This window comes from Mercenaria mercenaria, unplaced genomic scaffold (genome assembly GCF_021730395.1).
Source record: "Mercenaria mercenaria strain notata unplaced genomic scaffold, MADL_Memer_1 contig_3605, whole genome shotgun sequence".
NCBI classification, from domain to species: Eukaryota; Metazoa; Mollusca; class Bivalvia; order Venerida; family Veneridae; genus Mercenaria; species Mercenaria mercenaria.
Window position 1 is genome coordinate 37,734 of NW_026461761.1, and position 25,589 is coordinate 63,322.

The 25,589-nt window shown below is 38.1% G+C and overlaps 1 protein-coding gene across 1 annotated transcript in view; it reads left to right on the top strand.

The window, feature by feature from the left end:
• The window catches only part of LOC123534596 (uncharacterized), a 59,957-nt gene extending 35,094 nt beyond the window's left edge, over positions 1 to 24,863 (top strand). Inside the window, exons 6-7 of the mRNA XM_053534349.1 lie at positions 15,226 to 15,342; positions 21,380 to 24,863. Coding sequence (XP_053390324.1) covers positions 15,226 to 15,342; positions 21,380 to 21,502 — 240 coding nt within the window. The 3' untranslated portion in view covers positions 21,503 to 24,863. The remainder of the gene's footprint in view (positions 1 to 15,225; positions 15,343 to 21,379) is intronic.
• Positions 24,864 to 25,589: the final 726 nt, after the last annotated feature.

The window sequence follows — 25,589 nt, forward strand, 5'->3', positions numbered from 1 at the left end:
ATCATCTACTCTGCATGACCAATCATCCTATGAAGTTTCAACATTCTGGGTTAAAGGGTTCTCAAGTTACTGATCGGGAATGGTTTTCCATTTTCCGGCACCTGTGACCTTGACCTTTGATGTAGTGACCCCAAAAGCAATAGGGGTCGTCTACTCCATAAGCTCTGCCACCCTATGAAGTTTGAAGATTCTAGGTCAAATAGTTCTCCAGTTATTGATCGGAAATAAAGTGTGAACGGACGGACGGACAGGGTAAAAACAATATGTCTCTCCATTTGGGGGAGACATAAAAAACAACAAAACAACAGGATGGTTTTTTTCTTTCCTCCCTGGTTGTTTCCCACCCCCCCCCCCCCCCCCCCCCCCCTACTAAGTTTCCATGCATAAACCAGGGAGTTGGTTTTTTCCCTGGTTGTTTTCTCCACTAGTTTTTGTGCATATTATTCACACATGAAGACACATAAATACTATGGGGGAAAGAACCAACCAGTCAGTTTTTCCCCCTTCACCGCCTATTACTCACACTTGTAGATACATACACACTAGGGGGAAAACCAACTAGTCAGTTTCTTCCCCCTTTACTGTACATTATTCACAAATGCAGACACATACATACCAGGGGGGAGAGAACCAACCAGTCATTTTCTTCCCCCTTCACCGCCTATTATTCACACATGTAGACACATACATTTGTACATACTTAGGGGGAAAGAACCAGCCAGTCATTTTCTTCCACATTTACCGCCTATTATTCACACATATAGATACATACACACTAGAGGGAAAGAACCAACTAGTCAGTTTCTTCCCCCTTTACTGTACACTAATCACACATGCAGACACATGCATACTAGGGGGAAGAGAACCAACCAGTCATTTTCTTCCCCCTTTACCACCTATTATTCACACATGTAGACACATACACTTGTACATACTAGCGGGGAAAGAACCAACCAGTCAGTTTCTTCCCCCCTCAACGCCTATAACTCACATATGTAGATGCATATACGCTAAAGGTAAAGAACCAACCAGTCAGTTTCTTCCCCCATCACTGCCTATTATTCACACATGTAGACACATACACTTGTACATATTAGTGTGTGTGTGGGGGGGGGGGGGGGGGGGAGAACAAACCAGTTAGTTTCTTCCCTCTTCGCCGTCTATTATTCACACATGTAGGTACATACACACTAGGGGGAAAGAGCCATCTAGTCAGTTTTTTCACCTTTTTCTGTACATTAATCACACATGTAGATACATACATACTAGGGGGGGAGAGAACCATCCAATCATTTTCTTCCCCCTTTACTGCCTATTATTCACACATGTACATACATATACACCAGGGGGTAAGAACCAACCAGTCAGATTTTTTCCCCTTCACCGCCTATTATTCACCATTATTCACACATGCAGACACATACATACTAGGGGGGAAAGAACCAACCAGTCAGTTTCTTCCCCCTTCACCGCCTATTATTCACACATGCAGACACATACATACCAGGGGAAAAGAACCAACCAGTCATTTCTTCCCCCTTCTCCGTCTATTATTCTCACATGTAGATACATACACACTAGGGGAAAGAACCATACCAGTCAGTTTCTTCCCCCTTTACTGTACATTAATCACACGTGAAGATACATACATACGACGGGGGAGAGAACCAACCAGCCAGTTTCTTCCCCCTTCACCGCCTATTAGTCACCATTATTGAGTCGGCTAAACGCTGTCAAGCGTTTGACGAGTCCTTGCTATCGCCCGATTTCTCATTCTTAAATGGCCTCACAACACAGCGAAGTGATGTAGTTCCATTAGATTGTCTCTAATTTCAAAGAGTTCATTGATCGAATGAATTTCTTTTATGTCAATCCTATTTGCTATGACCAATATACGATGTAATCTGTCATATTTATTACTTGTAGTTGTGCAATACTCGAATAAAGCCACGTATTTTCTTCCGCGGTAACTCATTAAGCATAAACACGCATAACGATTCTGCGGGATTTGGTAATACATTTGCGCATATGATTATGGTGACGAATTGTATGCCCTTTTGTCACAAAATAGCAAATTTGATGTTCACAAATTCAAATAAAAACTGCATATTAACTTATTAGCCAAATTATCCATTTGTTACCCGGTCCGTTTCAAAAAATAATCGCGCCCGCCCGCTTAGCTCAGTAGGGAGAGCGTTGGTCTACGGATCACGGGGTCGCGAGTTCGATCCTCGGGCGGGGCGTATGTTCTCCGTGACGATTTGATAAAAGACATTGTGTCTGAAATCATTCGTCCTCCACCTCTGATAATTCATGTGGGGAAGTTGGCAGTTACTTGCGGAGAACAGGTTTGTACTGGTACAGAATCCAGGAACACTGGTTAGGTTAACTGCCCGCCGTTACATGACTGAAATACTGTTGAAAAACGGCGTTAAACCCAAAACAAACAAACAAACAAAAAATAATCTTTAAAATCATTGCGCAAATAACAAATTTATTGCGCTGTGCATTTTAGGCTTACAAAGCTTGCGTAACATCCAGCGAAAGACAAAATATAGTTCCAGAACATACTGCTAGTATTTTATTGAGTGAGTTTCTGAAAGCATTGGAATGTCTCTTATCAAAGAGTTTACCACATCGATGAAATTAAATTATGACAGCTTCATTTTAAATGACCCGAATAAGATATGTGCAGTACGTTAATTCTCCGCGACACTTCGCGGATGAATCCTAACTACATTCTGGACACTTGTCGGCGAACACGCGTGACCTGTTTATAACAACGCTTCTACGACTTTGCGTGGGTTGAATTTTGCAGTCAGTAAACGGATAAATTATCGGAAGAAGAAGCTCTTACTGGTTTGTTTAGTTACTACTGATATTAAAAATGATTTAATTTCTTATTTTTCGAGAAAAAAAAACAAATCGGCGAAACATTAAATTGTATTTTCTTGTAGTTTTTGAAATCGAAAGTAGATCGTCTATGTTTGGCTGCTTTGACAAAACGAAACAACTTTTTTATGAAAAGATTTAAATAAGAGGTAATTTAACCATAAACTTCAATGTCAGATACTGCCAATTGCTGCTAAATGTCTTCGTATCATCACAATTTGTAAAATATATTGTTAAAACTGGAGAAAAGTGTAATCGTATCCGGATATAATATTTTGGGTAAATATCGAGCTGTGTTATGAAATTTTAACATTCAAGTAACATACATGATAGATATTATTGTAACAGAAATGATTCTAGAATTCATTTTTATTACACCTACATGTAATCTATATCAGACTCATATTCTAGTCCTGAGGCGTGCTCTGAAAGTAAAAAGATGAAGTGACAGTCATACTTTGGTTATTGTAATACTAGAAAGAATCTTGGTAATATTTAGAAATTGAAACAGAAGATTTTAAGTTAAAATCGCACCAAAGGCTGTATCAAGGGTCTATATATTCAAAAATTTCTTGTGGTAATACCCCAAACCCTACTTGCAGGAGGGGGTATCCTCCCACACCCTTCCCCCACTTTACAGTTTGATACATTTGCCCTTTTACCACCTGCCGCAATGCCCATTTCAAAATCTGACTGCAATTTAAAGCGGAAAGAAACACCCCTCCCCACACCCTCCCTGCTACCGACCACGTAAAAATGACTCAAACATTTTTTCTGCCCAGTCTGGACCTGTCTGTCTACATGAATCAAAACGGATAATTGAAAGTGGATGGACTTCGGGATAACAGACATGATTTTAAAGGGGTTAACAAGTCTGAAATACAAAATGATAGTTTTAACTAAAAAAGAACTGCATTTATTAATATCGGTTACACTATATATTGACACTCGGCAACATTTACATACATGTATCTCTAAACGCAAAAGTAAGTATTCTTTAAATTGACATCACTTGTAATATGATTGAACAATACCTAACATATGACAAGGCTATTGCCAGGCCCATTATAATATCTGTAAAATATCAGTTCTTTCGTCCATCCGTTACAAATTGTATGTGGCAATCCGCGCTGTAAAATTTTAATATTATAAATTATCATATTCAAATTTTATCATTTGCGAATATATACCAGCCGATAATTGCCTCTTTTGGCAATGCCGGAGGCAAATGTTTACTGGAAAAATATATAAAGTCATGGGCAGTATCTTAGTGTCAGCTGTCAAATTGTAGTTTGTACTTTCAACATTTTTATTTTTGCGAACCACTCTTCATATTTAGAGAAATATATTGGGTTTAAATACTTGTATAATGTCAATCAAAGTTTTACTAGGCATCGACCGAATGTTCATTTCATTTATTGTAACAAAATCTCTCTTTAGTTGGGGAAAAACTAAAAACAAACTGAAACTGGTACACTATACTGTCAGTACATCAATCATCAGCCGACTCAGGCCCTTCAGGCCTTTGATTAACACATGCAGACACATATATACTAGGGGAGTAAGAACCAAGCAGTCAGTTTCTTCCCACTTCACCGCCTATTATTCACACATGTAGACACATACGTACTAGGGGGAAAGAACCAACCAGTCAGTGTATTCCCCCTTCGCCGCCTATTATTCACACATGTAGAAACATACGTACTAGGGGGAAAGAACCAACCAGCCAGTTTCTTCCCCCGTCATGCACAGTGTATCATTCAGATATGTAGATACATTGTACATGCACACTGGAACCAAATAGTCGGTTTCTCCCCGCTTCGCAGTGAATTATTCAGACATGCAGATTCATGCATACCTTGGAGGAAAGGATCAACTAGTCAGTTCGATCTAATTCACTGTGTATTGTTCAGATATGCATACACTTACATACCAGGGTGGAAAGATTTAAAACCAACTAGACACTTTCCTTCTCCTTCTTTTTGTATTATTCAGACATGCAGATACATACATACGTACAGGGTGGAAAGATTTAGAACCAACTAGACATTTTCTTCCATCTTCCATCATGGGTGGACGGATAGCTCAGTGGTTTGCACACTGGCCTTCCAATCCTGAGGTCGGGGGTTCGATCCCCGGCAGCTACTCGGGAATTTTCAGAAACGCTTTTCAGTGTTTCCCACCCAACTAGAGGTGTATTGGTCAGGAACCCAGGCAATCCTTGCGTGTATCAGTGCTATACACTGGGCGCGTTAAAGAACCAGGCTGTCTATTCGCAACGAGCTATGCTAAGTTAGCCAGACAAGCCTGTATCTGATTTCTGATCCCTCTGTCGTGGGGGCTTTGTCTCACTCTGTCCCTCTGGTCAGATCGCTGTGTGTCTGTACTAATAGAAGATGAATTATGCGCCCTGTGTGGCTGCATTTGAACTATGTAAAGCGCCTTGGTATAATAATAATAATAATCTTCACCATCTGTTATTCAGACATGAAAACACATGCACACTGGAAAGAACCATTTTGTCTTTTCCTCCCCCCACCCCCCACCACCCACCCCCCTCCCCATCACCCACTTCACCGTGTATTATTCAAACATGCAAATACATGCACACTAGGGGGTGAAAGTACCATCTATTCAGTTTCTTCCCAGCTTCACTATGTTATATTCAGACATGCATATGCACACTGGGAGTGTGGGAGAAAACCAACTGGTCAGTTTCTGATACATACATATTATACCATATCATACCATAAAATACCATACCATACATACTGCAGGAGGTGGTGACGGCAACTAATCAATTTCATTTCCCTTCACCGTCTATTAATTACATACTTTATAGGGGAAAGAAACAACCAGGGGGGATAAAAAACAACTGGTTGGGTTTTTCTCCCTTGTTTATGCACAAAACTAGGAGGAGTTGGGGTGACAACCAGAAGGAAGAAAAAACCAACCAGTTGCTTTTTTTCTCCCCGGTTTTGCACAAAAACTAGGGGTGTGTGTGGGGGGACCAACTAGGGGGGAAGAAAAAAAAACAACAAGTTTTTTCCCTTTGTCTATGCACAAAAACTGTCGGGTGGGGTGGGGGAGGAAAAAACAACCAGTTGTTTATTTCTACCTTGTTTATGCACAAAACTGGTGGGGGGGGGATAACCAGTGGGGAAACCAACCAGTTGTTTTATTTTCCCTCGCACAAAAACTTACTAAAGTTATTATGGGGGAAAAGCAACCAGGGGGGGGGGAACCGTTGTTTTTCCTTGTATATGCACAACAACTAGGGGGAAAACAACCAGGGAGGAGAAAAATCCAACAGTTGTTTTTTCTCCCTTGTTTATGCACAAAAACTAGGGGGAAAACCAACTAGGGGGGAGAAAAAACCAACCGGTTGTTTTTCTCTCCCTTGTTTATGTACGAAATCTAGGGGGAAAAACCAACCAGGGGGCGGAAGCAACAAGTTGATTTTTTCCCCGGGGAATAACTAACTGGGGGAATAACTGGGCTGTTACAATGAAACTTAGATTTTTGTTTTTATACTATATACATAGAGTCTATATACATACAGTCCACACAATTATGAGCGTCAAATTGCAATGTACAGTGTCAGTGCGTGCGGGGGATTCATTCATCACCTTCAGTGATAGCTCTAGTTTTGTTGGGTTGAACGTCGCACCGACACAATTATTTGTGAAATTTGGTCAGAAAGTTTTTCTTAATGACCTCTAGAACAAGTTAGAAGCTGGGGTCAAAACTAGGTCACCCGGTCAAATCAAAGGAAAAGCTTGTGAACACTCTAGAGGCCACAGTGATGACCTATTTTATATGAAACTTGGCTAGAATGTTTGTTTTGATGATCAGTAGATCTAGTTTGAAACTAGGTTATATTGGATCAAAAACTAGGTCACCAGGTAAAATCAAAGGAAAAGCTTGTAAACATTCTAGATTCCACAGTTGTGACTCAGTCTTCATGAAACTTGGTCAGAATGTTTGTCTTGATGATCTCTAGGTCAAGTTCGAAACTCGATTATGTTTGTTAAAAACGAGGTCAGATCAAAGGAAAATCTAGTAAACACTCTAGAGTCTACAGTTTAAGTTTGAAACTCATGTCTGTTGGTCAGAATGTTTGTCTTGATGCCCTCTAGGTCAAGTTCAATCTGGGTAATTTGGGGTCAAATAAAAGGAAAAGCTTGATAACAGACCAGAGGCCACGTTCATGAAACTTGGTCAAAATGATGATCTTGATGATTTGTAACCCAAGTTTGAATCTGTATCATCTAGAGTAAAACACTAGGCCGCCTGCTGAAAGCAAAGAGAAGCCTTGTGCGTGCAACAGGGGCTGCAATTTTTATCTGATGTACATGAACCTTGGTCAGAATGTTTGTCTGCATTTAATCTCTGGTGAATTTTATTTGGGTCATGAGGGTCCAAAACTAGGTTACTAGGTCAAATAAAAGAATAAGCTTGTTTACACCCTGGGGGTGCGCATTTATGATTCTCTCTTCATATATCTTGGTCTGAATGTTTGTCATGAAGTCTTGGATGATTTCAAATCTTGATCACGTGGGATCAAAAACTAGGTCACTAGGTCAAATCAAAGGAAAAGCTTGTATACACTATAGAGGCCACCTTTTTGCTCCAATCTTCATGAAATTTTGTCAGAACGTTTGTTTTCATGAAATGGACAAATTTGAATTTGGTCATGTGGGATAAAAAAACTAGGTCACTGGTTACGTATCTATAAATGCAATTCTTAAGAACCTAAAACGCATGTACTCAATGCCTTTGCAGAAGACAGAGCAACAAGGGAACACCTTTAAGGGCCCGACGAAACAGGCCAGAAGGAAGTTAAAAAAACAAGTTGCATCCTTGATAACATATTTATATGATAGCAAAAGCTGATCCTAAGTCGATATACAATTATTGATAAGGTCAGATGCAAACGTTTTACGCAAAGGGCGTTGAAATATCACATTTTATCCTAGCCCTAAATAGTTGTGATATTGCCGTTTTTTACTACGATTAATTTAGTTTTGGGGCGTCTATTTAATTAAAAAAAAAAGATCGTTTTTCGTTTAATATAACAGGCCTGTTCTTTAACTCCCTGGGGCCGAAATGCGACTATAGGCGTTATATTTTCTACCCCTGTAGCGTCGATATGCAACTATACGCGCGTTTTCAGGACTCCCCAGGACGGCGATTGACGAGTATAGTCGCGGCACCGACAACATGCTAATTGCGTCACATACTTGTTAATTTTTGATAATCCTGACAAAAGCAAAATTATTTTGCATACTGGTTATTATTTCTTAGATGTTATAATTACTAATTGTGCTAATAATCAGTTTCCTTGTTAAAATAAATGTTTATAACTATGCGGTCATGTAAAGGAAATAAAAAGACGAACTCCGCTGTGTTTCGTTCATACTGTATTTCAAAAAAGTAAAATAATGTCGTCGGCCAGAGATCTTTCTTAAAATGAAGAAAATATTCATTACCATGCTGATTCTGACATATCAGTTCCGTCGGGTGATGATTCCGACGATGAAATTCCATTATCAGAGAAATGAATGGTCGGAAAATGTTACGTTGTTAAGTTTTAGAAGGCTGAAATATTCGTACACTTATATCGCATACCATACAAATGGATAAAAATAACACAACAAAACATGTTTCATAAAATGCAAAAAATGTATGCAAATGAACGCATGTTTGTAAATTTAATAATTATTCAAAGATGAATGTTAATATTACAACTTAACTGTCTCAGCGCGTGTCACAGAACATTTGTGTACATGTTAAGAAATAGTAGATACATCAAAATAAACCATCCATATTCACACAAAACGGGTGTAAATTTTAAGTCATGCTTATGTAAATATTCTGTGTTATAATGTATTTCTATTTATTATGTCTCCCCCAGGAGACATATTGTTTTTGCCCTGTCCGTCCGTCCGTCCGTCCGTCCTTCCGTCCGTCGGTCCGTCCGTCCGTACGTCACACTTTATTTCCGAGCAATAACTGGAGAACCATTTGATCTAGAACTTTCAAACTTCATAGGGTTGTAGGGCTGCTGGAGTAGACGACCTCTATTGTTTTTGGGGTCACTCCGTCAAAGGTCAAGGTCACAGGGGCCTGAACATTGAAAACCATTTCCAATCAATAACTAGAGAACCACTTGACACAGAATGTTGAAATTTCACAAGATGATTGATTATGAAGAGTAGATAAACCCTATTGATTTTGGGGTCATTCCGTCAAAGGTCAAGGTCACAGGGGCCTGAACATTGAAAACCATTTCCGATCAATAACTAGAGAACCACTTGACCCAGAATGTTGAAACTTCATAGGATGATTGGTCATGAAGAGAAAATGACGCCTATTGATTTTGGGGTCACTCTGTCAAAGGTCAAGGTCACAGGGGCCTGAACATTGAAAACCGTTTCTGATCAATAACTAGAGAACCACTTGACCCAGAATGTTGAAACTTCATAGGATGATTGGTCATGAAGAGTAGATGACCCCTTTTGATTTTGGGGTCACTCTGTCAAAGGTCAAGGTCACAGGGGCCTGAACATTGAAAACAATTTCCGACCAATAACTAGAGAACCACTTAACCCAGAATGTTGAAACTTCACAGGATGGTTGTACATGCAAAGTAGATGACCCCTGTCGATTTTGGGGTCATTCCATTAAAGGTCAAGGTCACAGGGGCCTGAACATTGAAAACCATTTCCGATCAGTAACTTGAGAACCACTTGACCCAGAATGTTGAAACTTAATGGGATGATTGGTCATGCAGAGCAGATGAACCCTGACGATTTTGGATTCACTCTGTGAAAGGTCAAGGTCACAGGGGCCTGAACATTGAAAACCATTTCCGGTCAGTAACTTGAGAACCACTTAACCCAGAATGATGAAACTTCATAGGATGATTGGTCATGCAGAGTAGATGACCCCTAATAATTTTAGGGTCACTCTGTTAAAGGTCAAGGCCACAGGGGCCTGAACATGGAAAACCATTTCCAATCAATAACTTGAGAACCTGTCGACCCAGAATGTTGAAACTTCATAGGATGATTGTTCATGCAGAGTAAATGACCCCTATTGTTTTTGGGGTCACTCCGTCAAAGGTCAAGGTCACAGGGGCCTGAACATTGATAACCAGTTCCGATGAATAACTTGAGAACCACTTGACCCAGAATGTTGAAACTTCATACTATGATTGAACATGCAGAGTAGATGATCCCTGTTGATTTTGGGGTCAGTCTATTAAAGGTCAAGGTCACAGTGGCCTGTTCATGAAAAAAATCATTTTTTGGAAATAACTTGAGAACCACTTGACCTACAATGTTGAAACTTAATAGGATGATTGGACATGCAGAGTAGATGACCCCTATTTATTTTGAGGTCACTTGATCAAAGGTCAAGGTCACAAAAGCCTGAACAGTGACTTGAGAACCACTAGGCCAAGAGTGTTGAAATATAGCGGGATGACTGGACATGCCAAGTAAATGATCCCTATTGCAGCCAACCATCAGTGTCTCTTTGACTTTCGCTCCTGACCCCTATTGACTTCTTGCCTATAGGACTTTGCATTGGGGGAGACATGCGCTTTTTTACAAAAGCATTTTCTAGTTGGAATTTAATGTGTTTACATGTGAAAAAAAAGTAAGAAAATCAGAAATGTTCAAAAATTTATTAAACGCAATAGGTGTGTTAAACTTGTGAATATTTCGAAGTGAAAATATTATTCTATTTGGATATAAACTACGGACGAAATTGAATATAAAGATATTTGTTTAAACTTAAAAGATTTTGTAAGTTTATTTTAATTTACACCCAAGTTAATAATGTTTCTCTGAATGATTTCAATTGACTGCATGTGAGTGTGGATCATATTATGTTCTTCGACGTCAAGTGGTAATTCTTATCTCGCCGCAGCAGGTATGTTACGACATCGGCTTCAGGGAGTTAAGGTGATTTATTTTTCAGCTATGCCGACGGAATGCTTACTTTATGCAAAAACCATGCCAAAATCTGTTTACGAAATTACTGTTTCCTAGCGGATTGACTAAGTAGTGGGTAAAAACTGTCCCGTTGATTTTTTGAAATACTTAAGTTATCATCTAAATTACTGTTAACTCCTTGGGGCCGAAATGCGACTAAAGGCGCTATATTTTCTACCCCCGTAGCGTCGATATCCGACTTTACGCGCGTTATCAGGACTCCCCAGGACGGCGATTGACGAGTTAAGTCGCGGCACCGAGATCATGCTGATTACGTCACATACTTGTTAATTTTTGATAATCCTGATAAAAACAAAATTATCTTGCATACCGGCTATTATTTCTTAGATGTTACAATTATTAATTATGCTAAAAGCTAGTTTCCTTGTTAAAATTAATGTTTGTAAATATGCGGTAAAGGAAATAAAAAAGACGAACTCCGCTGTGTTTCGTTCATACTATATTTCAAAAGATTAAAATAATGTCGGCTGCCAGAGATTTTTCTTACATTGAAGAAAATATTCATTATTATGCTGATTTTGACATATCAGTTCCGTCGGATGATGATTCCGACGGTGAAATTTCATTATTAGAGAAACGAATGGTCGGAAAACGTTAAGTTTTAGAAAGCTGAAATCTTCGTACACTTACCTCGCATTAAATTCAAATGGATTAAAATAACACAGCAAAACATGTTTCATACATAAAAATGAGTGTTAATAAACGCTTTTTGTAAATTTAATAATTCTTCAAAGATGGGTGTAAATATTACAACTTAACTTGTCTCAGTGCGTGTCACACAAAGTTTGTGTACATATTTAGAAATTAATTAACATCAAAATAAACCATCGATATTAACTCAAAAAAGGGTGTTAATTTTGAGTAATGCTGATCTAAATACTCTGTGTTAATGTATTTCTATTTATTGGAATTTAATGTGTTTACATGTGGAAAAAGTAATAAAATCGGAAATGTTCAAATATTTATTAAACGCAATAGGTGTGTAAAAATGGTGAATGTTTCGAAGTGAAATTATTATTCTATTTGGATATAAGTTACGGACGAAAGTGGATATATATAGATATTTGTTTAAACTTGGAAGATTTTATAAGTATAGTTTGATTTACACCCATGTTAATAATATTTCAATGCATGATTTCAATTGACTGCATGTGAGTGTGATTATGATAAGATCAGATAATGTTCTTCGACGTCAGGTGGTAATTCTTATCTCGCCGCAGCAGGTATATTATGATATCGGCCTCAGGGAGTTAAATGAGCGAAAGAAATCGGGGGTCACCGACTTCGTTTTCACTGTATTGTCTAACATTTTCCCAATCCCCCATTTCACGCGCAAGTTTTAAGCATCAAAATTTCTCAAAGAACTGTTTGTATTGTAGGGAAATATTTTCCGATTTCTTTCCGATTTTTATTGTCACACTTGTATACCTGAATGCATGCTACACACAAAAGATAAAGTTTAATGAAAAAACGATACTCCTTATGAAACATTTAGCTGCTCGTTTTATTCTCCGTAGAATGTTAGCTCACCTGATCCCAAGGCTCATGGTGAGCTTTTGTGACCGCTCAATGTCCGTCGTTTGTCGTGAATCGTGCGTCATATGTCGTGCGCCGTGTGTCGTCCGTCCGTTAACATTTTCTAAAAAGATCTTCTTCTTGAAAACTACTGGACAAAGTTACACCAAACTCCACAGGAATGATCCTTGGGTGCTCCCCTTTCAAAATTATTCAAAGAATTGAATTCCATGCAGAACTCTGGTTGCAATGATAACCGGAAGGAAAAACTTAAAAAATCTTCTTGTCAAAAACCGAGAGGCTTAGAGCGTTGATGTTTGGCATGTGACATCATTAGAAGGTCTTCTGTGAAGATCGTTCAAATTTTGCCCCTGGGGTGAAAGGAGGCACCGCCCCGGGAGTCACAAGTATTACATAGACTTATACAGGAAAAAGACTTTGAAAATCTTTCTGTCTGAAACCACAAGACCTATGCCTTTGATATGAAGCATTGCCTTGTAGGCCTCTACCAAAATTGTTCAAATTATAGCCCTGGGATGAAAAGAGGCCCTGCCCAGGGGGCTCTCAAGTTTATCATAAACTTACATAAGAAAAAACCTTTTAAAATCTCCTTGTCTAATACTGCATGGCCTAGGCTTTTGATATTTGGACATTTGCATTGTCTTGTGGTCTTCTGCCAAAATTGTTCAAATTATGCCCCTTGGTTGAAAAGAGCTCTGCCCCGGGGTTCTCAAGTTTTACGTAGACATAATATATAGGGTAAAAAAATAAAAATCATCTTGCCTGAAACTGCAAGACATAGGCTTTTGATATTTGTTATGTTACCTTGCCTAGTGTTCCTCTACCAAAATTTTAAAATTATTCCCCTTGGGTGAAATGAGGCCCTGCCCTGGAGGTCCCAAGTTTAACATAGAGTTACACTGGGAAAAAAACTAGTTTGAAAGTTCAAGGTCTAGGCCTTTGATATTTGGTATGAAGCATTTCCTAGTGGATCTCTAACAAGATTGTTCAAATTATGCCCTATGGGTGACTAGAGCCTCGCATTGGGTCCCCAGTTAAAATAATGGGTTTGCCCTAAATGAGAAAACAATGAGCAGAACTAAACAAACTTGAATTTAGAAAGGGGATCTGAGGTTATGGAGCCTGCATATCACAGGAACTGCCAAAAGACAAAATTAAAAAGCAGGCACCATATCCAAGGGGTGATTAAACAATACCCAAAGCTATGAAAGCAGGAGTATTGGAACCACTCAGGCCGAAATGTTCATGCTGAGAAACTAAACAGTACCAATAACACGACATAAAAGTCGTGCTGAACGATCTGAGAAGATCGAAATATAACAGCCCTGATTGAATGTACGGGGAGACATTTTACGGCCGCCACACGGCACAAACAACGCTGCTGTGATAATAAAATAGGAAAAAAATATTTTTATGAGCAAAACAAACTTTGTGGTTCCAATCAACTTTGTCAGCTTAAAGCACAAAATTTTGGATTATTTTAGCATATGAGGAAATCCATAAAGTTGAAAAAAAAATGTTGTGAATGTAGACGTCTGAAAGCTAAAGTGACACGACAGATTATAGGAATATTACCAGGATTTAGATTAAGAAAATCAATGCAAGCATTCAGTGAAACGGTGGCCATTTTTAACTAAACAAATAGATATTTATGTATACTGAACAGCAAAAGAAACTATCCAGTTTTATAACTGGGATATATTTTATTAAAAAAACTTTAATTTATAAATCACTTATGTTTTTCATATCACATTACACTTGAAGAACTTCACGTGTAAAAGTTTTAAAAATCAATCAACCGTGAAGTCAGTAGTCCCACAATAGCCGTTTTGCACGAAATTCAGGTGCGCCTGTAATTAACAATTTTCTTTGTGAAATTTTATCGTCATTGGAAATATTGATAATTGACTAATTCGAAAAACAGCATAAAATTTAAAAGATATTGTTGGTTGCACCGCGCGACTGAATCAAATTTAGCTCGAGCGCCCAGTTGGGATGTTACAATGCAACTGACGCGCATAAGATATAGCCTTTCAAACGGCTATTGTGGGACTACTGACTTCACGGTTGATTGATTTTTAAGAATTTATCACGTGAAGATCTTCAAGTGTAATTTTGGTATGAAGAAACAATTCAAATTTGAAAAATATTTTTTTTTATTTCAAAATATACCAGATATACATCTTGATAGTTTCTTTTGCTGTTCAGTATATTTTTAGCTGCATGGCGTGTAGAGCAGTTCATCTAAAAATAGCTTACAACTTAGATATGTTCTACAGATTTATCTGTCGTCGTCGACTACCAAGATATGACTGATTATCGTCTATTTGGTTTTCCTTTTCTTAAACCGAACGGTTGCTATGGAAACAGTGATATCATATATAGTTAAAAAGAGATTTTTTATGGGAACATTTTATATTTTGAAAAAGTTGGCCCTGCCAAACAAGTTGGTACCTAATGATAAAAAGTCTAGGGAGGGTAGCATCATAGACATTATTGGCCCACATACTTTGTGGTTAGTAGGTCAATGTTCAAGGTCACAGTAACCTCAAAAGTTAAAACTGTTTCTGATATGTGAGTGAAGATTCGCCAAACTTTGTAAGATGATAGCCTATGTTGAGTAGAAGACTCATACTTTGTAAGGATGAGTACAAAAAATGTCGAAGTCAAGTTTAGTATGTGAGTTTGTATATCTGCTACTTATGGGAAACGTTAGTAGTATCTATTGTTCAGAGAAAATTAATTAAAGATGTTTATTTCCTTCATCTTTCAGAAAATGTGGAAGGATTTAGTAGCGGATCCACCTGTGACAGATCGTTTAGTTGAGCTTTCTGTGAAATGTATAACAAATAAGGACATTACATCCAAAACATTGGTAACTGAACTTAAGGTTAGAATACATTTTACATATGAAATTTTATGTATGCTGTATAGATGGATATTTCCTCGCCTGTTGAATAGTTAGCGAATTTGGAATTTCAGAAATTTAGCTAGCGAAAACATTACTTAATTCCTAAGTTACGTAAAATAGCGTGTTTTAAGAATCATTAATTTATCTGTTGTAATAACTGAACATCATTATCTGCTGATGTAACAGATTATTTACTGCACTGATTTTGACGTGGAGCTTAAACAAGAGCACCGCCTTGCGGGTGCAGACTCTCATCTGATTTTCTTTTGTCTCTGTACAGTAGAAATATTGTTCTACCAATGATTTTCAAAGTTTAAAACTGAAAGGGGCCATAATTCTTGCAAAACGCAATGTAGAAGTTATGGTACTTGCTGTGCAGAGTCAGCTTTTAATGGCGAATAACTGCTCCAAGTTTTAAAGCAATAGCCTTGACCGTTAAGGAGAAAAGTTGACCTAAACGCATAACTTAACCAAGAAATCTGATATTTTCTAAGTCCAAAAGGGCCCATAATTCTTGCAAAAAGCAGGATGGACTTATGTTTCTTACTGAACAGTGTCGGCTTTTGATGGTAAACAAGTGTTGCAAGTTTTAAATCAATAGCTTTGATAGTTTAGAAGAAAAGCTGACCTAAACATAAAACTTAACCAGGCAACGCCGACGCAGATCAAGTGATGACAATAACTTACCATTTTCCCCCAAAAAATCAGATGAGCTAAAAACGAATTAAAAACGCGGGGTATATCCGCGTATTGTATTAAATTAATTACATAATTTATATATTTCCATTGTATTTTTAACGATAATACTATTCAAGTGTGGGTGAACTGAAATCATGAATGAGAAACGAGTTTGTCATTTTTTTTTTATTTGTCCCAAAATTCTATTATACAGTCTTTTCTTGAAAAATAAAGATACTAAAGGTCTACTTTAGGCAGTTGCGGGATGCTGGTGGTGTTAGTTTACACTTACATAGTTTTATGTGTGGCGCTTGGTGCAATTAAAGATCATAATATCTTATAAAGCAGACTGATGGTTCTGTTGAAATTCGTGGTCCCTTTGCTTTCCTTGATAGAATAGAACATTCCATCTGAGTTAATTTTAAACTGGGCTCAAACTGGATTAAATATGGTCAGAAGTCTATGACATAAAGGAGGGCTAAGCGGCAATGAAGGTAAATACCACGAAAAAGTTATCGACGTTTTACCGCTGCAAGGGATTTATAAAAGGGGAAAAAAACCTGACAAATGCCATCCCATTTCCTGTTATCATGGTACATCAGACACTCTGAGACACACTGGAGCTATGAGAAAACGATGTTGAGTCTCGCAGACAGCATTATTACCTCTTACATAGAATCAGTGAGGGACAACCTTCTAGTTGAACGGTACTGCTACTTATCCATGTTTAGAAAATCAGACATTTATCATTTCAACATTTATACACGTAAAAAAATAACTAGAATAAAAATAGTTTGTAAGGTATAAATGTATCTTTCTTTGTTGTAATTCCCGATACTCAGTACTTTGTTATATTACTTTAGGTTTCATAATTATAGAAGTGTAAGTTATTCACAGATGTTTATATATCAAAGAACGTACGATACAGTACCGAACAGCTAGTCTTTCATGTTCTTGTTATGTGTGTATTTTATTTATAACGTTTTAACAAAGTGTGATATCTGTAACCTTTATTTACAGAGGATCGATCGATAAAGTTTGACACTGTTTATTATATATATATAGTATTGCAAAGCATATGCTAATGGTGGGTTGGTATAGTGGTAAACACAATTGATTCGTAATTTTGCAATGTTGGTTCGAATCCTATGAGATTTTTTTTCAGCACTGATTTTAGCTCATCTGATTTTTTGAAAAAAGTTATTGTCATCGCTTGGTCGGCGTCTGCGCCGGCGTCGGCGTTGCCTGGTTAAGTTTTATGTTTAGCTCAGTTTTTCTCCTAAACTATCAAAGCTATTGCTTTGAAACTTGCAACACTTGTTCAACATCTAAAGCTGACTCGTACAGCAAGAAACATAACTCCATCCTGCTTTTTGCAAGAATTATGGCCCCTTTTAGACTTAGAAAATCAGATTTCTTGGTTAAGTTTTGTGTTTAGATCAGCTTTTATCCTAAACTATTTGTGAAAATCAGGGTTTCTTGTTCAATAAAGTATGGTTTTTGAAGGAATCATTATGAGTTAAAGCATAATCATCCGCCAATGTCGCATCATCTTTTAAATTTTAAACCTTTTTTTCATCTAAGAAAGTTTTTACGTCGGTCCAATATAACGTTTAAATTCTTCAATTAACAAAAGCTGCCACAGTTTATCATAATTAGTACCTATCTTTTTTTGATGTACACCACCTGTCAAATAACTGCTCTTTAGCTCGTGCAAATTCAACATGGGTCTCGTCAGAATCCCTTCTACAATTTCGAAATCTTTGCCTGTAATAAATTCTGTAAGAAGATCCTTTGGAAGCATAGAATGCAACCAAGCAAAATAATAACAGACTCTGTAACCCTCATGAACAAGCTCATAACATTTCAAAGTTAAATCTTTGACAGCATAATATTTTGAGCTTTGTTCTACTGACAGCTGTGTATAAATTTCACGAGCTTTGCCGGTTAAAACACTTTTTAAAAGAAGACTCCATTTTTTTTCCTTGGGCCATTTAAGATTTTCTGCTATTTCTTCAAAATGCATGAAATACTTATCAATTTCTTTTTTTTGAAAATCTGGATATAATGTAAAATGTTTGATGACATCAAAGTGAGAAAAACTTGGAGAAGGTTGTCTTCTTCTACTTACCTGTTCCATCTTTTTTATGCCCCCGAAGGGAGGCGTATTAGTTTTCAACTGTCCGTCCGTTAGTTCGTTCGTTCGTTAGTTGCAACGTTAACTTTTTGCATGAAGGCACTTTACTCGCGAACCACTGCATCCAGGACCTTCAAACTTCACATACTGATAGTACTTATTGAGTAAATTACCCCTACTGACTTTGGGGTTACCAGGTCAAAGGTCAAGGTCACAGGGGCCAACGTTAACTTTTTGCATGAAGGCAGTTTACTCGCGAACCACTGCACCCAGAACCTTCAAACTTCACATGCTGATAGTACTAATTAAGTACACTCCTTCTGACTTTGAGGTCACCAGATCGAAGGTCAAGGTCACAGGGGCCAACGTTAACTTTTTGCATGTAGGCATTTTACTCGCGAACGACTGCACCCAGGACCTTCAAACTTCACATGCTGATAGTACTTATTGAGTACACTACTCCTACTGAAAATGGGGTCACCAGATTGAAGGTCAAGGTCACAGGGGCCAACGTTAACTTTTTGCATGAATGCATTTTACTCACGAACCACTGCACACAGGACCTTCAGACTTCACATGCTGATAGTACTTATTGAGTACACTAATTCTACTGACATTGGGATCACCAGGTCAAAGGTCAAGGCCACAGGGGCCAACGTTAACTTTTTGCATGAAGGCACTTTACTCGCGAACCACTGCACCCTGGGCCTTCAAACTTCACATTCTGATAGTACTTATTGAGTACACCACCTCTACTGACTAGGGTTACCAGGTCAAAGGTCAAGGTCACAGGGGCCAACGTTAACTTTTTAAATGAAGGCACTTTACTCGCGAACCACTGCACCCAGGACCTTCAAACTTCACATGCTGATAGTACTTATTGAGTACACTACTCCTACTGACTTTCGGGTCACCAGGTCAAAGGTCAAGGTTACAGGGGCCAACGTTAACTTTTTGCATGAAGGCACTTAACTCGCGAACCACTGCACCCAGGACCTTCAAACTTCACGTGCTGATAGTACTTATTGAGTACACTAACCCTACTGACTTTGGGGTCACCAGGTCAAAGGTCAAGGTCACAGGGGTCAACGTTAACTTTTTGCATGAAGGCAGTTTACTCGCGAACCACTGCACCAGGACCTTTAAACTTCACATGCTGATAGTACTTATTGAGTACACTACTCCTACTGACTTTGGGGTCACCAGATCGAAGGTCAAGGTCACAGGGGCCAACGTTAACTTTTTGCATGAAGGCATTTTACTCGCGAACCACTGCATCCAGGACCTTCAAACTTCACATGCTGATAGTACTTATTGAGTACACTACTTCTACTGACTTTCGGGTCACCAGGTCGAAGGTCAAGGTCACAGGGGCCAACGTTAACTTTATGCATAAAGGCACTTTACTCACGAACCACTGCACCCAGGACCTTCAGACTTCACGTGCTGATAGTACTTATTGAGTACACTAATCCTACTGACTTTGGGGTCATCAGGTCGAAGGTCAAGGTCACAGGGGCCAACGTTAATTTTTTGCATGAAGGCATTTTACTCGCGAACCACTGCACCCAGGACCTTCAAACTTCATATGCTTATAGTACTTATTGAGTACACCACCCCTACTGACATTAGGGTCACCAGATCGAAGGTCAAGGTCACAGGGGCCAACGTTAACTTTTTGCATGAAAGCATTTTACTCGCGAACCACTGCACCCAGGACCTTCAAACTTCACATGCTGATAGTACTTATTGAGTGCACCACCTCTACTGACTTTTGGATCACCAGGTCAAAGGTCAAGGTCACAGGGGCCAAAGTTAACTTTTTGCATGAAGGCAATTTACTCGCGAACCACTGAACCCAGGACCTTCAAACTTCACATGTTGATAGTACTTATTGAGTACCCCACCCCTACTGACTGGGGTTACCATGTCAAAGGTCAAGGTCACAGGGGCCAACGTTAACTTTTTGCATGAAGGCACTTTACTCGCGAACCACTGCACCCAGGACCTTCAGACTTCACGTGCTGATAGTACTTTGTGAGAACACCAACCCTACTGACTTTCGGGTCACCAGGTCGAAGGTCAAGGTCACAGGGGCCAACGTTAACTTTTTGCATGAAGGCACTTTACATGCAAACCACTTCATTCAGGACCTTCAAGCTTCACATGCTGATAGTACTTATTGAGTACACCACCCTTTCTGACTTTGGGGTCACCAGGTCAAAGGTCAAGGTGCTGCGGGGGCATTTGTGACTGTTAGTGACAGCTCTTGTTCAATTTTAATTCAAATACCATTCGTTATATATATATCTCCTTTTTTCTCTATTTTTAACTTTTTCTCTTCTAACTGTAATTCTTTTTCCCTTTCTCTTTCTTGAAATTCCAACTTCCAACTAGCATTTCTCTTAGTTTTACATCACTGAGTATCTACAATGAATGGTTCAGCAGATGAATAAAACAAATGTCTTCATCCATGTAGTACCGAACAATAGTATTGTTAATCTCTTATTTCACATTAGAAGACTTTACTTCAAAAATGTTACGATGTTTGGCAAGCAGAAGTAAATCAGATTTCTTAGCTAACTGGAACATCTTCTGGAATAGCTCTGCTACAAACTTATCAAAATCAAACGGCATGATAATAACTGCTGGTATGGGTACTTAACCAACTATGAAAATGATGAATTTTTTCTATAAGAAATAATCTGTAAAATTTAGCTTAAAAGTCTCTAGATATGAATTTAAAAGCATAGCAATCAAAAGTTGATCCCGGGCGATCCCCAAAATTATTTTATGTCTAAGGGTAACAATTTCTTGTAACATAAAATATTAACAGTAATAGCAAAACAAACCAGCAACTATTAACAATTAAAAACGAATTTTCATAAAGGTATCAATACAAATACCTTAAAAATGCCAAAAAGCCGTAAAATCCTATATAATATGCAAGAATAGTCCTAATTCTTTCCTGGTAAAATTTAAATCTAATCATTAATAAATCCAAATTATTCACAAATCCAAACTGGATTTTGTACGCCCAAAGAACATAAATCCTCTCTTCAAAGATATTTGTTTAATCCACAGTGTTAGTGTAAATCCTTCAAATGTTAAATATTAGTATCCAAACTTGTAATATTTTGTTATTAAGAGCATCTTATCTTACCATCTTACCATCCTTTTAAATGTTATTTTTGTTTTCAGCAACTTCTCGCTGATACAAATACTAAAAGATGGGCAAGAAAAAATGAGTCGAGTAGATGTGACATGTGTTTGGAATACGAAGCAGGTAATGATTTAAAAAATGTATTGATTTGCTTATGTTAATTATAACATTTAGAAAACATTGCTTAGCACTTAATCTACAATATTTGCATTTTCACTGAACTGAGCCTTTTTAGAAGTGATCAGTACCAGTTAAGCTTTGTTTGCATGTGCTACAAAGGGTATTTCTTTGCAAATGACGTTCTGAGGTCTATTTTTGTTATGGGATATTATTACCAAGCTTAGTACATATCTAGCTTTCTTAGAGACTTGGGTACTGTTTATGTTCTGGTCACTGGGGTCAATGTCAAGATAATTGTTACTAAAAATAGAAAAAAATAGGTTTCTCACAATTACTTCAGTTAGGAATTAGGTAAACAGTCCAGGCCTGGTAGTTATGTAGCTTTCATAGAGATCAATATTTTTGATTCATTTTGAATAGCTTGAGCCATTATTACTAAGTGCAGAAATGGTTTTCGGTCAATTATTCAGTTAAGAAAGAGCAGCTTTCGTGGTGACCAACACCCAATTGCATTTAAGAGTTTTAATAGGCAGATAATGTTTCATCAAGGGCTAAACCTTTATCCCGTTTGTTCAAGGAATTTCCTTGTTCTTAAAAGAAGATGTTATGGCAGCATATAGAAATTGGACTGTTGATCTAGCCCCTTAGTATCCAATCGATAACTGAAGAATGCTTCAACTCAGGATGACCAGATTTGGTGGGCAGATCAAGACTTGCAGATAAACCCTTTTGAGTTGCAGTGTGCAAGAGCTGGAAATTGGTTTGAGATCGATTAAGAATGCCTCATCTCAGGATCCTAAAAAACAAAGACAAAAAAAAAAAAAAAAAAAAAAAAAAAAAAACAGGGAATGCCGCGTACCAAAAACGCCAAAAACGCAGCCTCCCCTAAATCTTCCTAGCAGGTGACCGTTAGATGACATGTTTTGATTTTGAAGCCGGTAGGTCAAGGTGGCAGTGACCTTGAGTTAAAAGTTGATTTCCGATCAATAGCTCAAGAAAGTTTCATGTCGGGAACCTCAATCTGCCTTAGCATAAGCCGTTTGGTCGTGACCGGCAGATGAGGTCTATCGACATAGAGCTTTTTTTAGTTTGAAGCTCAAAGCCACAGTGACAAGCTGAAATTTGATTTCCGGTCGAAACTGGAAAGGTTTGAGCGAAGAAACGTCAAACTTCCTAGGCAGGTTGATCATTACTAGAAAAGGACACCCGTAGAATTTGACTTCGGCATGTCAAAGGTCAATTTGGCAGTGACCTTTATATTATCTAAAATTGGTTTTCTATGAGTAACTCAAGAACGCTTCAGCTCAGGAACATCAAACTTCCTAGGCAGATTGAACCAGAAAAGATGACTTATATCAGTTTCAAGGTCAGTAGGCCAGAGGTCGAAGTAATTACAGTTAAGTATTATTTTCCACTTTTTCATGCATAATTGATATGGCACCATTCAGACTATGCATGTTTAGATTATCTAAAAGATTTTCCGCATGAAATAGGAGAGAAATATTAATTAATTTCTCTCTGGCATTCTGTCGCAAAGTTTGTCCGCGCAACTCTTCTGACACCTCCAGGCGGATTTACACCTAAGATCATAAAAATGATTGTTGCAAAGCCTAGTTGTGCATACCGTCTGCTTTTTTCCAATTCGGTTACTTTCAGCAGAATTATGGCCATTGATTCTTTAGGTTTTACGAGGGTCCTGCAAAAAGTAATGTCACTAATGGGCTTCCGTAGTTTTATCTCCTACATTTTTAAAACGCTTATTGCACTTGAAAGATGTATCCAATAGCTAACGATATCCGTTTATTTTGGGTCAATTGCTTTAGAAATAACCGAGTTATTTTAAATTGAAATAATGCAGTCACATACACTGACCAATGTACCTTTCATATTGTAAAATGGACGAAAAGACTGTAATTTGTAGCTATATTAAATGCCGCATTAGGCTTAACATAAATATTTAATGAATTTTAAGGTATATATGGATCCCAGGTCATTTCAATGCGTACAGTTTTAGGGGGATTAAAGCTTTTAAAGCTGTGAAATTATCTGTCGAAGATGATTAAATCTCTTTGATAGCTGTAAAAGCTGTGGTCAAACAAGAAGCGGCGCTGTTGTCGGTGAAAGTTATAGCCAGTTGTACTTGCATATTAGAAGGCAGTGTGCAAACAATTCTGAAAAAGCGTTTGGACCTGAGAAAGGTTTGCACTAGGTGGGTAACTCAGTTGCTCACTGAGGAGCAAAAGAAACTAAGCCGTAAATTTGTCCGGGAACTTTTGAAAACATACAAAGGCTGTGATAGTCGAGTTATTTCTAACTTGCTAGCAGGTGACGAGACCTGGGCGCACATGTTTGCGCCACATAAAAGGGATGATAATAAGCAACGGAAGAGAAAAGATGAAAAACGCCTCTGTATTGCCAAGAGAACCATAAGTTGGAAAAAGATGTTATTCGCAATATTCGTCAATTCTAGCGGGCCAGTCATTAAGTTCTTTGTCCATCTGGTCATACAGTCACTGGACAATTCTACAAGAATCTGTACTGAAGAAACTGAAAACGTTTTACAAGAGAAACGTCCAAGCAAAGGATGGTCTGGAGTCCATATTAAACACGATAACGCCTCCTCTCACAAGTGCGATGTTTTTAGCTCGACTATTCGAAGAATAAGTACAGCTATCCTACTCACCATGGCGTCGGCGTCGGCGTCGGTGTCGGCGTCACACTTTGGTGAAGTTTTTTGTACCAGTCCACATTTTGACAAAGTCTTTTGAGATAAAGCTTTGAAACTTTGAACACTTGTTTACCATCACCATGGCCAGTTATAGGCAAGAGCACATAACTCCATCAAGGATTTTGGCTGAATTATGGCCCCTTTTGACTTAGAAATCATGGTTAAGTTTTTCGTACCAGTTCATATCTTGACAAAGTCTTCTAAGATAAAGCTTTGAAACTTTCAACACTTGTTTACCATCACCATGGCCAGTTATAGGCAAGAGCACATAACTCCATCAAGGATTTTGGCTGAATTATGGTCCCTTTCGACTTAGACTTGGTTAAGTTTTTCGTACCAGTTCGTATTTTGACAAAGTCTTTTGAGATAAAGCTTTGAAACTTTCAACACTTGTTTATCATCACCATGTCCAGTTATAGGCAAGAGCACATAACTCCATCAAGGATTTTGGCTGAATTATGGCCCTTTTTTACTTAGAAATCTGGGTTAATATTTCGTACCAGTTCATATTTTGACAAAGTCTTTTGAGATAAAGCTTTGAAACTTTCAACACCTGTTTATCATCACCATGGCCAGTTATAGGCAAGAGTACATAACTCCATCAAGGATTTTGGCTGAATTATGGCCCCTTTTGACTTATAAATCTTGGTTAAATTTTCCGTACCAGTTCATATTGTTTGTAAAGTGTTTGACATATGGCTTTGAAATTTTAGCACTTGTTTAGTATAATAGTCTCTATCTGTAGGAAAGAGTACATAACTCTGTCATCTATTTTGGCTGAATTATGGCCCTTTTTGGTCTGTTTTCATACAAGTCCACGTTTTGTCAAAATTATTTGACATATGGCTTTTAAACTTTGAACACTTGTTTATCATTATGATTTCCATCTGTAGGCAAGAGTGCATAACTGTTTTGACTGAATTATGGCCCTTTTTGGACTTTAAAATTGGTTCATACATTGCCATTTAGTGCAAGACTTATCGAAATCAAAGAAATACAGGAACATTGTTTGTCTAATCTATTTATTTCTTTTGTCTGAATATCTGTGGAAATATTTTGACCCCATTCTTCAATCAAGTCTTCGCATAGTCGAGCGCGCTGTCATCAGACAGCTCTTGTTTAAGTTTCTGTTGGCTTTTGAAAAGTTGGAAGTTGTGAACCATCCGCCTTATTTACCTGACCTGATCCCTGTGACTTTTTTATTTCCAAGGTGTAAGAAAATATGTTCTGGAAAAAATATCCAGAAGTTCCCTCGGCAGCGCCATTTATCAGTGTCTCAAACAGATACCAAAAGAAGACTATTTATCTGTTGAAAATGTGTTTCGGTAAAGGGGTTATAGACATTTGCGAATTAATCCGATGCCGAATCCGAATCTGACTTCGGGTATACTTTAGGGACT